This window comes from Colletotrichum siamense, assembly GCF_013390195.1.
Source record: "Colletotrichum siamense strain Cg363 chromosome Unknown KSG_Cg363_contig07, whole genome shotgun sequence".
Lineage (NCBI taxonomy): Eukaryota > Fungi > Ascomycota > Sordariomycetes > Glomerellales > Glomerellaceae > Colletotrichum > Colletotrichum siamense.
The window spans coordinates 1,739,023-1,755,878 of NW_023501020.1; the positions used below are offsets into that span (position 1 = coordinate 1,739,023).

Genomic DNA, 16,856 nt, shown 5'->3' on the forward strand with positions numbered 1-16,856 from the left:
GGCATCCAAGTCTAGGAAGCAGAGGCCGGTGACGGGGGTAAGCTGATGGTCCCGCCGTAGTGAGGGCCGGGCTACCTCTGGTTCCTGCTGCTTGAGGCGGTTAGCCTACTTGGGTCTTATTTCCAAACCACCTCTCTTCTCTTGCGCGGCTATTTTTGAAAAGTTGAGAAGGCAGACGGATATCAAAGAATGATGACTAACTGCATAATGATTCATTGGGAAGTCCTTTGGTTTCGGTCTTCCCTGGGTCTTAAAATCTCACCAGACCCTGGAGGGGTTGATGAAGTCCTTTCTCGCAGGAACGAGCGTTTCGTTTCCCCGTCGCAGCTACTGCAGAGATGAGAAAAAAAATAGCGAATGAGTTTGTTGTTGCTGCCTACTGTCCCAGGATCATGATGCTAGCTTGTGCGGCTGAGCTGTCGCATAGGCGGTAGGAAATCCTTCAACTCCTCAGGTCCGGTCAGCAAGGTTGGTGGATCGAGTCATCAACCACCCCTCTCACGCTCTGTGTGGAGATTTTTTTTTGGTTCGTGATTTGTGTGGGAGAAATTTTGAAGCATCCATCGACAGTGTGAAATGCCCCAGGAATGCACGTTGCTGTCACGATTCACTGACGGACGACCTCTGCCACATGAAACGATGAAACCTGCGAATAAATGGCTCACAAGTGGTTTTGAAAAACAATTTGTGAAAAATCTAATGTGTTTGTTTTTGTGCTGTATAAGCATGATAAATTCTATAGACAATAAGCCTGGTTGGGTATCATCCATCCCCAGGAATCCTCGCCCTCCCCCGTTGTTCCCGTCAAGCTAGATCATTCGTAAACCACTTCCTCCGCGCATGTCGTTCGTGCTCGTGATAATAAAGTCCGTTACCCAACGCCAACGATGCAAAATCAAATGAGTGCCAAATCGCACAGCTTCTTCGTACAGACATTACCGCCCATTAGACCAAAAGATCGCTTAAGAACGGTGGGAGTAAGGCTCGTAGGCCATGTCACCACGGGCACCGCTGGCGTAGCGGGGAGCACCGTACTGGGTGGCCTGCTGCTGCTTGTAGTAGCCGTTCTCCTCGTGGATGGGCTGGTAGGCGTTGGTGTTGCCAGTGGGCAGGAGCTTCTCGCCGTCGCTCTGGCGCTTGCGCTCCTTGCGGGTGTGGTTGGGAGCGCAGCAGCAGATGGTGAACATCCAGAAGAAGCCGGCACCGAGAGCGAGGGCGGCGGAGATCCAGATGAGAGCGAGGAAGCTGTTGTTGAAGGAGGAGGAGACACCGTACCACTTAGCGGAAGCCTCGACAGCACCGACAACAACGACGGCGGTGGCGGTAGAGAGAGCAGCAGAGGCGCAGACAGCGACGGAAGCGAGAGAGGCGATCAGGAAGGTGATGCAGGACATGGCGCGGGTGCAGTTGGCGAAGATGCCGAAGACGATCTCGAGCCCGAGGGCAATGAAGGAGATGATGTAGGCGACCTGGGTCCACTTGCTGACGGTCTTGAAGGCGGAGAGAGCGCTGGTGATCTCATCGGGAAGCTCGACCTTCTTGCCGGTGACGGAGCCAATGGTGGTCAGAGTGGTCGTGTTCAGGTACTCCTCGGCCCAGTTGAACTTGGCCTTGGTGCAGGTCTTGTCGCCGTTGGTGTCGGTGGTGCAGTAGCCCCAGAGAGCGATGTCGTAGAGGTTGTCGAGGCCGAGGTCAGCGGCGGTGACGTTGCTGGTCTGGGTGCCAGAACTGTCGGTCTGGGCCTTGGAGAGGCCGGGGGCGGAGCCGCCGCTGAGCAGAGCGCGAGCGTTCACATCGCGGCTTACTACGCTTGATAGTGAAACGGGGTTGATCTCGAGATCGGTGAGGTTGACGCGGAACAAGTAAAGGTCCTTGTTGGAAACACCACCCAGAGCGGCCACCATCAAGAAGATGAGAGAGCCGACGGTGAGGATAAATGGCAGAGCCACACAGATAACACGACCGACACCCATTTTCTGTTGTTGTGTGTTGTTTATCGGAAAGTTGGTAGTAGCAGTCGTCGAGGTTGTAAATGGATCTCGGGTAGTGAGTGGGTCGAGTTGCTTGTTGGTCAACGAATGTACCGGAAAGCGAAGGTTGGTTGATTTAAAGTTTGGGAGATGGAGAAGAGGTGAAAGGGAAGAAGAGGAGATCCCTTGAGTGTTTGTTGGGAGGAGGTGGGAGAGATATAAACGGATGTGAGTGTGATGGGAGCAAGAAGTAAGAGGCTGACACAAGACGGACGAGCGTTGATGTTTATAAAACTGGTCGTTTGTAGTAGGTTGGGGGTGCGGTTACGTACATGCGTGTGGTATCCATAGACCGGGACGTCGATGTCAGAGGGCGAAGTGCAAGCAGGCAGGCTGGGGACATGGACGGGACTGGGGACAGGGACAAGGACGCGGACGTGGCGCAGTACAGCGACGAGTTTTTGGTGGAGATGGGACGGAGCAGCAGCAGAGAGTGAGAGTGATGCGCAGCAGGAACAGCACCAGCACCAGCACCAGCACCAGGCGGTCGGTCGGCACTGGCAGCCAAGCCATTGCGGACGCGGTCGCGGTCAGTGGGGCCCCGCTACTGAGTGTGTGCCAGTGCTCCTCCAGCTGTCTCTCTACTGCATAGTACATAGTATTCGTACCTTACCTTACCGCAGCACCTATGATCTCAGCCTGGTGCGTGCCCTGCCTGCGGAACAATGCCCGCAATCATCACCTCAGGTCACCTCAGTGAGGGAAAGGAAAGTCAACAGACCTGCCCTACGGTGTGCCCACTTGCTCCCGTCACTGTCCCCTGGCTGGCTGCTGACGGGCTGCAACTCGCCTCCACACAGCTTAGCGGCGCGACTCAGCCCCCGGTCCTTCTAGGAACACCCATGACCGTTGGGGGAATCCCTCGCCCGAGCAACGGCGTCGAGCGGCCAATCCACACCTCTACACTGCGCAGACGCTGCTGCTGCTGCTGCTGCTCGTCGTGGCTGCGCGCCTTACGAATACCTTACCTGCCGACTGCGGTACGGCGATAGAGTAGAGCTATCCTCCACCTCCCACATGCCGTGCGGGAACACTGTATCACTCGAATCATCATCCATGCTCGTACATGTCCGCAGGGCTTTTTACGTTGTGTCTTGGCTCTTTGCTGGAGGGGCTTTGGAGATGACCGATGCATAGCGACAAAAACACCAACACCAAAAGAGAATCATGGCCGAACACTTGATCCTCACGAATGCCTACATGCGGAATTGAGGATGAGGAGGAGGATCGGGGGTGGTTATCGGAACCGAATTACGGATAGCGTCTGCGAGCGGCGGACAGGGGTCATGGAATCCGTAGGGCAGAAACCGGTGACGCCAGAATTAAGAAAAGAGATAGAAAAAAAGTACCTTTTGGCTGTGCTGCCTGCGCACGGCTACCTCTTTCTGACACTGGCGTCAAACCTAGCAGAGGCTGATGTGCTGCATTTACGAGCAGGTACCAGCTGCCCTGTGGCATTGCTTCCGTGATTCCATCGACGTCTTTCCAGAAGTCGGTGTTCTTCATGTAAAGAGGCATCTGCGCTCCTTGTCGTCACCTTGCTGGGTTTGCAGCCTATCAGTTCTGTGGGATCGTGGAGGGAAGACAGCCCCTCCAAATTCCAATCTCACATCACATCTGCTCACACCTGCACAAGAGCCTTGTCGATGCTGCCGCGGGTTGATGAGAAACTGCCGGGCCAAGACCAACACCAAGACCGACCCAACACTGGCTGAGAGGCTGCGAGTGCTAGCGACCGACCCTGCCCATCTCCCCCATCCCAAGACCGGTTCGAAGGCGGCGAAGTCAAGCAAATTGACATTTCGTGTGCCTGTAAAACCTCAGGGCTAGACCGCAAGAGGTCATGGTACGCGTCCTGTCTCTCACGTTTCTCATTCGTCCTTGACATGTTTGGCCGGTCGGACTCGTGTGTCGTGAGCTCGTGGTTCAGATGAGAACTGGGAAGAGAGTGAATCGTGTTGCCACACTGTGCGCAGTATCGGTACATGAGCTTGCCTCCAGTCTACTGGCATACGATGGCAGTAACATCTAGGCACAGCAAAGTCCTGTTTCCCATCTTCTCAGGCCAGGATTCACCGTCCATCACCAGCCACTGGAAGCCGATCGGTGGTCTGTTGCTCAGTCACCATAAACACCATTGGCACCCTAGGAGACCATCGACATCAAGATTTGCCTTGATCGACAACAGTTCGTTGTCTGACACGTCCAGAGCTGCACGTCGGGCTCCATACGTCCACGCAATTAAAGTGGCCCGGGGTGGTGGTCGTCATCTTGCGGAGGCTCAGCTGTTTGTTTTTTTCTTCTCTCTCTGTGTCGCTGTCCCTTTGCGGCAGCTCACTACTGCATTCACTACTGCAGGTTGGTTGCACCCTCAAAAACCACTTGGCACCGGGTTTTCAATCGCCCACGTTCCGCCTGTCACTGTGAATGGTCAGCCCTCAGCTTCAAGTCAGGTGTGACGACCGGAGATAGGCTCTCACTGCTGACCTGAGCCTGTGAGAGCACGACAAGAGCTGCTGCTGGTGCTGGTGCTGCTGCTCAGCCCCACGGGACGACGTTTGGTAGCAACCGGTTATCGGGTGGTGAGGTGGTAATGCGTGTGGCTGGTCCGTCGGGCTCGCCAGATCGCCCACTCAGGGCAGGCACCCACCCAACACCCACCCACCCCCCGAGGCGGAACCTAACCCAACTCTCTAATTTTAGAAACGACCCGTGGACGCCTTTTTTTTCCTTTGCCCACCCGCAGGGCCACCACCACCAACGCCATTATGATTAAGCTATCCTTGAAAGCCCAGAACACCACTTTCCGCAGCGGTCCCGAACCGCAATCGCAAGGCTCAACTCCAAAGATGGGGCCAACCCGAGGGGCCTTCAATTGATTAAGGTTGCCGACATGCCCAAACTGGCCATCTTGGAATCCTCGCCATTGGCTGGGAAGCCCACAGACGACCGACGACGCCATCACCGCCACAACAGACGAGCTCAAAGTCCACGTCAGGCCCCGGACCCGGATCCGGACCCGTGAGCTAATTCACCATCTGCCGTCCAGCCTCGGAGGCAGGTCACCCTGACGGGTAACGCGACCCAGCAGCTTATCGGTCTTCGGAGAGTGGCATCTATTGTTCTCTCTTCCCGTTCGCGCGCGCAGGGTTTCAACCTCGAGAGGGGGGCGATGACTGTCGACGCAGACGAGCCGATTTTCAGGGTCCTGTCATGTCGGCAGGCTCTTCCCGCAGTGGCTTGACATGACAGCTTCCCCCACGAGTTACGCAACTTGCATCTCGGCCGCGAACGCCATCGTGGCTCGGTGACCCAAGCTTGCTGTCACAATCGGCATCGTGGAGCTGACTGGCCAAACTCACTTTTGGCTCGTGGATGTGTGGAGAGATGGACCAGGCTCTCGTAGCTTCGAGATGCCCTCTGGTTCGTCGCAACGGAGACTGCCCAGACGTCTTCGAGAAAACACGAAGAAAAAGTTTCCGTCAGCGGGCCCTGTGAGCCTTTTCGAATATCTTGGCGAGGCTATTTCGGCAGCCGCGCTATTTGCGTTCTATAGCCCACGAACCCCTCGTCTTTATTCATCTCATGGGTGTTTTGCTTCCTTCCACTTTTGGCAGTTCTCAGGCGACTGAGTGAGGCGTTAAGCTTGGCTGCAACTCTGGTTTTTACCCAGCGAAAGCAACAGCCCACCTGCCACGGAGATGAATGTTTCCTGGGGGCCAAAAGCATCAAACAATTCGCTGGGCCCCGTCCCACTCACCTCACGCCGCGACTGCAAGAGCCTCGACTGAGAAAAGTCAACCTGGGTTGAGACTCAAAATCCGTTTCAGCGGACACGGCGAAGTGAGATTCGAAGGAGACCCCTCGTCGACAGACAGGCAAGGGAGGCCTGTAATAGGCCGCCCCGAATATAGCGCTGCCATTCTGTGCCGGCCCTCATCCCAATGCTCAAGCACTTAGAAGAGACAGGCTGAGCCGAGTCGCCGGCGGGGCTTAGATCAATGCCCCCGATGCGGCGAAGCCGGGTGGACGCGCGGTAGACGGCAACCGCATTACAAAATGTGTGCCCATCCGCAAAGTCTCATCGTTGCTCTCGCGCGCCGACTAGTGGCGTGGTCCTCGGAACACCGACTTCTGAGCGTGATGGGGCCGAACCCGAAAGGCGGCGTGTGTCGGTCTTAGCCAGGAGGGGATCCCCCTTGAGACCGAGCAAGAGGGCGCCGGACTGCATCTCAATACGCACTTGTGGCCCCCGACAGCTGCAGTTGCAATCCATCGTCGCTGATACATGGTGCGCCGCCGGCCACTCCCGTTGACTGATTTGAGCAACGTGGGCATCATAGGAAGTATAAACCCCCACCTTTTGGAGATTGAGGCCCTCGATGGTTGCACGGCAGCCAGTTACAGCACGTGCTCGTGTGGACGCGGGGACAACGCACTGCACACGAGGAATGTGAGAACGTTGGGAATGCGCACGCCGCAAGAGCGGTCGGTGTCTGGGTCTGCATGCCCAACGTGGAAAGGCGAACAGGAAGTTTGTCACAGGCGCCACGACTGTTGAAAACAGGCGGCGTTGCGGGGTTGTCGCGACCGGTCTTATCGTCGTCTGGCGTCGTCTCTGGTTAAACGGGGGTTGGCGAGGATCTCCTTCAGAGACGTCGGACGAGAGTTGACGCGTCTATGTGGAACTGGAGACTGGAGACCTCGACATCCGATGCCGATTCCGAATATTCGTGCCACTGAGATTCATCCCGCTCACACTTGCTCACCAGATTCACATAGCAACTCAGCGCTGTGTGGCGGCCATGTTCGTAGCCGTGGCGTGTGGGGCAGTCAGTGCACCTCGTACCGCTGCATCGGACCCAGCTGGAGATGGAGACGAGAGATCGAAAACACCGAGTGAGAGAGGCAAGTAGCGATTTGAGTACGGACTTCAGTGGTAATAGGTGGCCCTCCATAAGCTGCATACTAGACATCCATACACAAGCGTGTATGAGCTTTCGGTGTGTTTGATCTGGCGGATCTCTCGGAGCATCTCATGTCAGCAGAGGTTTAAACGTGATTATCAAACCCCAGTTTGAACACTAGGCCATCGCAGGATTGTAGCGGGATGCGGGAGAAGGGGAAGCACTAGATGTTGCCAGCCGTTCCTCGCCTGCATCTGCACTGATGGGAGGCGGTAGGTTTTCCCCTCCTCCCCTCTCCTCCCCATCCTTCCGTCTCCTCCTCGCCGTCTCGTCTTGTTCCTCCCCTCCCCTCTCCGCCCGGCTGCCACACACCCACACACATACCTCTAACTCAAAGACACCATCACAGCCGGGAAGACCCAGCGAACCCGGTGTGCAAAGCCACCACCGGTGGCCACGAGTCGACAGTGTCGAACCTGCGTGAGCTTACAAGTTGGAGGCCGGCGGTTTTCCTGGAGCGGACAGGCGGCGCTAAAAACCGGTGACAAGAACTACTCGACGCCAAGTGTCGTCACTGGGGGGTTTCCTCGAATCCATATTTGACCCAGTGGGTGGTGGAGGAGGATGAGGGGATTGGTGGCAAGCGCAAGAACGCGTGTAATTATGTATTGTGACAGCAATAAAACAGAGAAAAATACTTCCAACACGTCTTGTGTCTCTGCGGGCAGCAAATCGGCTCAGTTGCAAAACCATGCGGCACCATGTCCAGGCCCAGACCCTACGTTGAGGCACCTCACCTTCACTACGGCGGAGTCTGTCTGTAGAGCCCACGCTCTTCCCGACCGAGTTGACGTCCTAATTGGCACCTGGCTAGTCCTGTTATGTGTTCGTGGTGACTCCCAAAGCAGCACGAACTGCATCAATCACCATTGCGCTGCATGTCGGAGTGGGCATGGAATGGTCCAATCCGCTTGCATAGCTTCGCGGTGCACCTGGTCGAGTTGCACTGCATCCGCCCGTTCCCATCTGGTTTCCCTTATTTCCCATTGGGCGCAGGGCAACATTGGCCCAAGGGTGCTTCAAAGGCCTGGACCAAGTGAGCACGAGGATTGAACGTGACGGAGCCAGCTTGGCCGACAACCACCTACAACGGCTGCAGGACGACACATTATGCTGCTGTTGCGGCGGCAGCGTAAAGAATAGCTGTTCAGTGTGCCCCATTCCCACATAACTGTACGCAGAAGCTATGGATTAGGCACGTGAGAGAGAAAAGGGAGGAAAACGACTTGGAGCTCCTTCTTACACGCCATGTGTTTATTCGCAAGTCCCTGATCTACAGCTGCTACGTTGGTCCGGTGTTCCGCTTACGCCCATCTTATGTCTCCGTCGCAACCTTGTTTGCTCTGGCGTTCACATCCACCGCATCCACATTCGACATTCCACATCCACCTCGTCCAACATCGACACAGGGGTCAAGCGCCCGAAGCATCTTCCAAGCACCTCTGGACTTTATCTACATTATCCACGATCTCTGGACTGGTTGTCAACGCATGAAACCGACAGACGACAGCCAGCCGTTAGTTAGGCTTCCATGTCTTCCAAATAAACACCAGAGCTGTAATAGCATTTCGACTCGACCACTTTATATTCCACCTCCTCCCTTGTCGTCGGTAAGGAAGAGCCCTACTGGGCCCCCGGCAAGCAAGGCCGTCGAGTTGCAGCCCAAGCAATACAAGGCAAGGCAAGGCCGGGCAGCCAGCCAAGACAGGGTCGCCGGCTCAACGACGAGGAAGCAAGAGCCCAAGACGACCAGGGCAGACGATAATTACAGAGCACACCAGACACAAGACAAGACAAGACAACCCAACCCCCAAGCGCGCACCGAAAACAACAAGCCTGGTCAGGTCAGCCCAGGACAGTGGACCAGGACGGGTTTCAGGCGGCGTCAACAGGGAAAACAGCGACAGGAAAATAGCGAGACAGTCGCAGCACAGCTCCTCCTTGAGACCTTGGGACCACGACCCAAGACCCAGGTGCTCCAACTCCATCTTTGGATCCTTGGCGACGGGAAGCCAAGGCAGGCCAGTGACACTGGAGCGTGTAAGGTAGGTCTGTACATACGTAGACATGTAGGTAGACAGGTAGCGTGTATCCGTAGCCCAGGCCAGAGAGAGCCAGTGCAGCCGCCGCCAACCACCACCTTGGGACACTACACCGGCCGACCGCTCTCGCCTGCCTGAGGTGGGTTGAATGAACTCCATTGGGTTGAATTTGGGACGGGGGACTGCACTTCCTCTTTGCAGAATCTGATCGGCCAACTTAACTTTCTCACCACCATCTTCCGCCACGCACCTACCTACTTTGCGTACGGATACCTACCTTACACCTAACACACACTCTGGACCTACAGTACTGCACCGGGACCTACGCACCACACACACACGTCGGGTCGACCTTTATCCCAAACCCCAAATCCAATCCTCAGCGCCTCGACCAACTCTACTTTCCCCCGTCTGAATTGCCTTTTCGCAGCACAAACACCGCCGCACGACTGCCAACCACCGACCACCAACTCGCTCTCCGCCGGCCAATACTCTCCGCAGCTCTCTGCTCTGCTCTGCTCTACTCTGCTCGCTTGCCTGCCTCACGTTACCTCCTCTCCATTCGTCGTCCCCCCGCATTCCATTGAACTTGCGTCTGCATCCGCAACCTGCATCCTACCTGACCCGCAAAGGTATCGACTTACGAGATAGTCTCCTTTCCATCGAGGTACGAATCCGAACCTAAACTCCACTGGCTTATCCCGTGCCTTTCGCCTAAGCACCCGCCGCCCGCTGCATTCGTCCCTCCTCACCAACGGCAACTCGGCCCTTTCGCCTTATCTCCCGTCCATGCGATCCGAACGAGGCTGACTCTTGAATTCTTTGCACCACAGTCCTTGACGAATACCTCAATAGCTTCATTCCATCCTCGCCGCCGTTTCGTACCCATCTCCTCTCGCTTATCCCCAGAAAACTCCCGCCCGCCGCGAGCCGCGTCGACGTCACTCGCCCGCTTCTTCGCTTACAGACCAACCGACACATCCTCAGCGATCGATCAAAGGCCGTCGCCTTAACGCGCCCAAAACGGACAATTCAAGTGGACGCCGCTCTCCCTCCCGCATCCGCTTCCTGTCCATCCTCGGTCGTTTATTCCATCCTCCCTAAGACTGTCATTGCAACGCAGCATCGCCTTTCATTCCATTCCGAGCCCCCTGCCAGACCACGGGTGTAGCGGCGAGACGAGCAGGCTAGCCATACATCAGACGAAGACGAGGCCAGCCCACGCTCGCACCCGATCGACAACAGCTTCGACCGCCGTTCCCTCCATCGCGGCCAACACAGCTACATCATGGGAAACCAGCCATCCAAGGAAGGCGGCCATGCTTCTGGCAAGGGTGCCGGCGGTGAGCGCACTGCCGAGGATCTCAAGTCATACCCTTCGTTTGGCAGATCCGATACCAAGGATTCATCCCGCTCCTTCAAGGCCTTGCGATCCAAAATCCCCGGTTCCAGCAACAAGACTGACAGCCCGAGGAACTCTGTGATTGCTTCTCCCGCTGACGAAAAGGCCGATGCTTCTTCGGTCAAGTCGGGTAAGTCCCGAGGCCGCAATGACTCCGCCACTTCTCCCACGTCGCCATCAGGCGACATCGAATCCCCGCTTGACGACTCCCAGCCGCCCCCGTCTCCAACCCAGTCTAGCACTATCAAGAGCGGGCATCACGACGTGAGCGCTGCTCAGGCATCCGGCGAGGTCGACCATGTATCTGACCAACCGCCTTGTGCCGGAGGCAGCCTCAACACACACATGCAGCAGCCCGGCAAGTCCATCTTGGCTAAGGGCGGCGACGGTGCCGCCACCCCTGTTGCCAAAACCTCGTCGACAAACTCTGGCGATAGGCACGAGGGCGGCGTGGCCATGAGCGACATCAAGGATATTGATCTCGACGACTTTATCAAGCGACTTCTAGACGCAGGTTATGCCGGCAAGGTTACCAAGAGCGTGTGCCTCAAGAACGCCGAGATCGTTGCCATCTGCCAGCGCGCCCGCGAAGTTTTCCTCTCCCAGCCTGCCCTTTTGGAACTTGACGCACCGGTCAAGATCGTCGGCGATGTTCACGGCCAGTACACGGATCTGATTCGCATGTTCGAAATGTGCGGCTTCCCTCCTTCGTCCAACTACCTTTTCCTAGGCGACTATGTCGACCGCGGCAAGCAATCCCTCGAGACGATTCTCCTCCTTCTGTGCTACAAGCTTAAGTTCCCCGAGAACTTCTTCCTCCTTCGAGGCAACCACGAATGCGCCAACGTCACCAGAGTTTACGGGTTTTACGATGAGTGCAAGCGTCGATGCAACGTCAAGATCTGGAAGACCTTCATCGACTGCTTCAACACGCTGCCAATCGCCGCCATTGTTGCGGGCAAGATTTTCTGCGTGCATGGCGGTCTTTCCCCTGCTCTGAGCCATATGGACGATATTCGCAACATCGCTCGACCCACTGATGTACCCGACTACGGACTTTTGAACGATCTCCTGTGGTCCGATCCGGCCGATATGGAACAAGACTGGGAGGCCAACGAACGAGGTGTCAGCTACTGCTTCGGTAAAAAGGTCATTCTTGACTTCCTTGCAACGCATGATTTCGACTTGATTTGCAGAGCTCATATGGTGGTTGAGGACGGGTACGAATTCTTCAATGATAGGGTCCTTGTTACAGTTTTCAGTGCTCCCAATGTAAGTTTGCCGGCTTCAGATCAGCTTTGACTACATGCTAATGCCAGAAATAGTACTGCGGCGAATTCGACAACTGGGGCGCCGTGATGTCTGTCTCTAACGAGTTGCTCTGCAGCTTCGAGCTGCTCAAGCCGCTTGACTCCAGCGCGCTGAAGAGCCACATCAAGAAGGGCAGAAACAAGAGACAGAGCATGCTCAACAGTCCGGTATGTTGGAGAAGATCCGAGTTGGTACAACAGAAATTGACAATTCTACAGCCTGCGCACGTCGAGCCGCGAAGCGTTTGATGAGCTAGCGTGAAGGGGAGAAGGACAGCGTTTATTCCATCATAAGTTGGATCATGTTGAATCAAAAGTAACGGGCAACCGGGCAAAGACTCAAACCAGAAATATTACGGCGGCATGTGCCGCTCCGGCGACATCTCGAACATCCTCGGCAGGTGGAACTCCCCGAAGGAAATAGACGCCAACCCGAGTCCGGTGAGACGAATGACGCCTACCGAGGCGTAAAAGCCGAGTCGAGGGATGGCCAGGTTGGGATACCTGGCAGGGTCAACCTCTTGTAGGCGCCGTTCGTCGGTTCAGGCCCCATCGTGGCTTGGACAAGATTGGGAGGCAGCTGGAGACGGGACGGATTTCTTCGATAAGACAAAAGGGGGCAGGTAGCGCCCGCTGTGTTCAAAGTCTGCAAAGCGATACCTTCAACCAGGGGTGTCTTGGACAGTCATGAGCTAGCGATACTGTGTACAATCAGGTCATTTTGTGGATTTTGGTCGATGAGGGCATCGGCCAGCTGGCTATCATCATTAAATAGTTAGGGATATGGGACTGACTTTCACCTCCATCCATTGACGCTCGTCACGCCCGTGTGAGATTTTGGCTAATCTGTGATCTGTGAATCATCGGCCTAAATTCTATAGTGGCTCAAGGGGCATCCTGAGTGACACGAACCTCCGTTGTCAACAAAAAGTCTAGATATCTATGGGATAGGTGATGAGACACGCGGGCTGAGAGTGAGGCAGTTGCTGAGACTTTACGTAAATGCCTATTTCAATGTTCGACCTGTCAGGTAGGCAAGTAGGTATTTTGGTGGGTACTACTACCTCTTTTTGCTGTGATATCGGGGCTGTGACTCCTGTGCTTCTGTCGTCGTCGTCTTTGTCGTCTAGCTTCTTCCCGCGGCAGGTGCCCCTCCAAGCCGCACGAAGGTAGCCCCACCTTCCGCCCGCAGCTCACCGGGCCAGTGACATCAACCTCTTTTTTTTGCGCGACCCGCCCGATACCTTCCCTTTTCTGACCTCGCCTCCAAATACCACTGGTCCCGTCGTCGTTCCGACTTTTACCCATCACCAAAAAAACTTACAACAGGTCAATCGGCGGAGGGTTCAAGCAGCACAAAAATGGAGAGCCACGACGAGTCCGACCAGCGCGCTTCGAAGCGTCTTAAGGTGGACGACTCCTTGGCGCAGGTCGGCGGCGCCCAGGATGCATCTGCTGCCGTCGTGACTGAGGCGCAGGCCTCGAGTGAGGGGCGTGTCGCTGTCGATGAGGCTACGAAGCGTGTGGAGCCAATTGCCGCGAAAGAGAATGGTGAGAAGGCGGCGGAGGTGAGCAATGGCGATGTCGCCATGACCGATGCGCCTGCCGAGAAGAAGACGGACGACAAGGAAAAGAACGACAAGAAGACGGACGACAGAGACAGGTCACGTGGCACTGCGCCCATCAAGGCTGAGTGAGTTTTCACCGACAGAGTCATGAGTATCACTAATCCGAAGACAGGTTTCTGATCCACAAGGAGAACCAGTCAAGAGACCAGGATGAGGTCGTTGATGACGACGACGCTGCTGAGGGCCGTGGTGAGAGCACAGAGCAAAAGGGAGACGCCCGCGACAACCGCGACAAGAAGAAGAAGCGCGAGAAGCGTGAGAAGGGCCAGAACAAGGAGCGCAGCTTCGGCCACTTTGACGACGCACTCCGTCTCTGCAACAGCCGTGCCTACACCTCTGAGTTCTCTCCACGCGAGTGCAGATTCGGTGACAGATGCAACCTTGTCCACGACCTGCGCAAGTACCTTAAGGAGGGTCGCCGCGAGGATCTCGACACCTTCGAAGGCAAGTGCCCCGTCTTCGAGGAATGGGGCATCTGCCCTTCCGGCTGGAAGTGCCGTTTCGTCAAGAGCCACATGAAGGAAGTCGAGCACGAAGACGGCCGCAAGGAACTTGTTCTGGTGGAGGAACCCAAGAAGACTACTGGCGATGCTCCTGTTGAGGCTGGACGTGAAGACCTCAGGCCGGGTGTTTATAACAACACCGAGAACCAGCTCAAGATTGACCTCAGTCGCAAGCGGATTGACTTCACCGAGACGGACAAGTACATCACTTGGATGAACAAGGACACGAGGTTGGGCGATGAGTTCCACCAGCGCCGCAAGGATCAGAGGGTTGGCAACAATGACGACCTGCGTGCGCAGTACGTCGAGCCGCCCCTGAAGCCGTCTGAGAAACGCAGGCTTTACTTCGGCAAGGAGACTCCCGCACTCGCTCCCCTGACTACCCAGGGCAACCTTCCTTTCCGTCGACTCTGTGTCGATCTTGGTGCTCAACTGACCTACTCCGAGATGGCTCTGGGCATGCCCCTTGTCCAAGGAGTAAAGAACGACTGGGCCCTCATGAAGGCTCACGAAAGCGAGATCAGCCCGCCCAAGGTCAACCCCGAGAGCTCCAGCATTGTGAAGGGCTACGACAACTCCCGCGATCTCAAGTTCGGTGCCCAGATCTCTGGCAATCAGGCCTGGCATTGCGTCAAGTCTGCCGACCTCCTCAGCAGATTTGTCCCTCACCTGCGTCTCATTGATCTGAACTGCGGCTGCCCTATTGACATGATCTACAAGTCTGGTGGTGGCTCTGCTCTTCTGGAGTCCCACGGCAAGCTCGAGCGCATGGTCCGCGGCATGAACACGGTCTCTGGAGAGATCCCCATCACGGTCAAGCTCCGCACCGGCGTCAAATCCAACCGCCCGACGGCATCTTCCATCATCGGCAAGCTCGCCTTCGGCTCTCGCGAGAACCGCGAACGTGCAGGTGCTCCCGGTTGCGCCGCCATCACCCTCCATGGCCGCAGTCGCGAGCAGCGCTACACCAAGAAGGCCGATTGGAGCTACATCGCCGAGTGTGCCGTGATGATCAAGGATTACAACGAGCAGAAGGACAAGCTCACCGACACGGCTCGGGAGCCTGACGAATCCACCCTTCCCAACTCTAAGGACGGCCGCATGTTCTTCCTCGGCAACGGTGACTGCTACTCCCACGTTGAGTACTACGAGCACATCGAGAAGGCCAAGGTCGATACTATCATGATCGGTCGCGGCGCCCTCGTCAAGCCCTGGCTGTTTGAGGAGATCGAGAAGGGTCAGTACCTCGACAAGTCGGCCACGGAGCGTCTCGCCTACGTCGAGAAGTTCTGTAGATTCGGCATGGAGGCCTGGGGCACGGATGAGCTGGGCATAGGATTCACCCGCCGCTTCCTGCTCGAGTGGCTCTCCTTCGCGCACCGCTACGTTCCTCTCGGTCTGCTGGAGCACCTCCCTCCCGACCTCAACGACCGTCCGCCTGCGTACCACGGACGCAACGATCTGGAGACCCTTCTTGCCAGCAAGAACTACCGCGACTGGATCAAGATCAGGTATGTTGGCCGAGGAGGTTCCTATGTTTATATATGCTAACGACCGTAACAGTGAAATGTTCCTTGGACCTGCTCACCCCAACTTCACCTTCCAGCCCAAGCACAAGTCCCACGCCTACGAGGCCGAGGGTTAAGTTGTTGATGCCATGATAAGATGATGTAGACACGGGGATAGGCACAAATGGAAAAGAGAGACCTTGCTACCTTTGGCTTTTTTTAAACGAAGACGACGCATGTTCGAGGGTACGGCCACGTTGGGACACATCACAAAAGCAGAAGTTGATGTACCCCAGGATTAAAATGGGCTAGACAAAATCAAAAGTCATTACGCGATTGCATTACAGATGAGGCGTTAGAAGGAAGTGTCCTTGTAGGTTTAGTAGCGACCCTGATTTTCGTCCTTCGTCCCTGTCGATCACATCAATGACGTCCTTAATGTTCCTATCGTTGTTGTCGGCCTCGTTGTCCTCGTTGGTCTTATTCAGATCAGTTGTTCGCTGAGCAGTAGAAGGGTTCCGGTCGGGTCACGAACTTCTGGTCAATCGTCGAATAACGCAGATTCTATCCATCTTGGGCATAACATGGCAGATTGCTGCCTCCAGACGTGTTGAAAGGCCCTGAAGGAAAGATCTTACGAACAGCCCACCGCAATTCGAGTCGGTGTAGGGGGTGTAGTTCTCGTTGTGCGCTCAACCTGCGTTCAACAGCTTACGAAACACTTGACCTTCCTTCAGACGAAGCTCATTTGAACCTTGCAGCCGACACCGTTTAGTGCTTCTAGTATCCAGCGTGAGTCTGAAATTATTCATTGCAGTATTCGTACAGGAGATTTTATCCACGTTTCCGAGCATAACTTCCAGCCTAGGGCAGTTGGAGAGGGACGTCATGACCACTAACGCGTTTATCAACTCCAAGCAGCTGCAAACTTGGTTCTAATTGGCTGCCTTTGGCTTAAAGAAATAAATCGGACATATACGACTGATCCTGATATAAAGATTGAGAACCATCGCCACCTAGCATGGTCAATCATGAAGTTTTCCACGTCGCGCCGCCCACCAGACTCAAACTCCTGAGTCTCCCATTCTCCGTCGGCGCCTATCAACAGTGACCATTTACCACTCAGTGAATTCGAGATTGATGTATTTGCTATTTCCGCCGGCATATTGAGGAAACTTTCGACGAAGTAGTCCCAAGCCTGCATTCAAGTATTGAGACTTGAAGGCAGTCGCGTCACCTCTGCGCCTTCTTACGTACCCAGCTTCTGGCTGCTGACATTGTTCTGCGTGTCACTTTCATTGGATTTTTCAGTGTCTCACACGGCCTTGTGCTTATTTCATGGCGTATTGGTATCAATACTAGCATTTTTGGGGACGATTGACTGTTTTACTGTCCCTTTCTTCATGGCGAAGCTACAGAAGTTTGGCCCCAGCGATGGATCTTAACCACGAACAAGGCTGAAGGAT

The 16,856-nt window shown here is 55.5% G+C and overlaps 3 protein-coding genes across 3 annotated transcripts; 2 read left to right on the forward strand and 1 right to left on the reverse strand.

The window, feature by feature from the left end:
• Positions 1-962: 962 nt before the first annotated feature.
• On the reverse strand, positions 963-1,973 carry CGCS363_v010787 (uncharacterized protein; the record flags this gene model as incomplete). The annotated part of the gene is made up of 1 exon (XM_036642636.1): positions 963-1,973. One exon carries the CDS (start codon positions 1,971-1,973, stop codon positions 963-965), a length of 1,011 nt encoding a protein of 336 aa, XP_036491595.1.
• Positions 1,974-10,327: 8,354 nt separating this feature from the next.
• On the forward strand, positions 10,328-12,000 carry pzh1 (Serine/threonine-protein phosphatase PP-Z; the record flags this gene model as incomplete). The annotated part of the gene is made up of 3 exons (XM_036642637.1): positions 10,328-11,713; positions 11,767-11,919; positions 11,971-12,000. 3 exons carry the CDS (start codon positions 10,328-10,330, stop codon positions 11,998-12,000), a joined length of 1,569 nt encoding a protein of 522 aa, XP_036491596.1.
• Positions 12,001-13,112: 1,112 nt separating this feature from the next.
• Positions 13,113-15,527, forward strand: CGCS363_v010789 (tRNA-dihydrouridine(47) synthase; the record flags this gene model as incomplete). The annotated part of the gene is made up of 3 exons (XM_036642638.1): positions 13,113-13,444; positions 13,492-15,393; positions 15,446-15,527. The coding sequence occupies 3 exons, from the start codon at positions 13,113-13,115 to the stop codon at positions 15,525-15,527; spliced, it is 2,316 nt and encodes a 771-aa protein (XP_036491597.1).
• Positions 15,528-16,856: the final 1,329 nt, after the last annotated feature.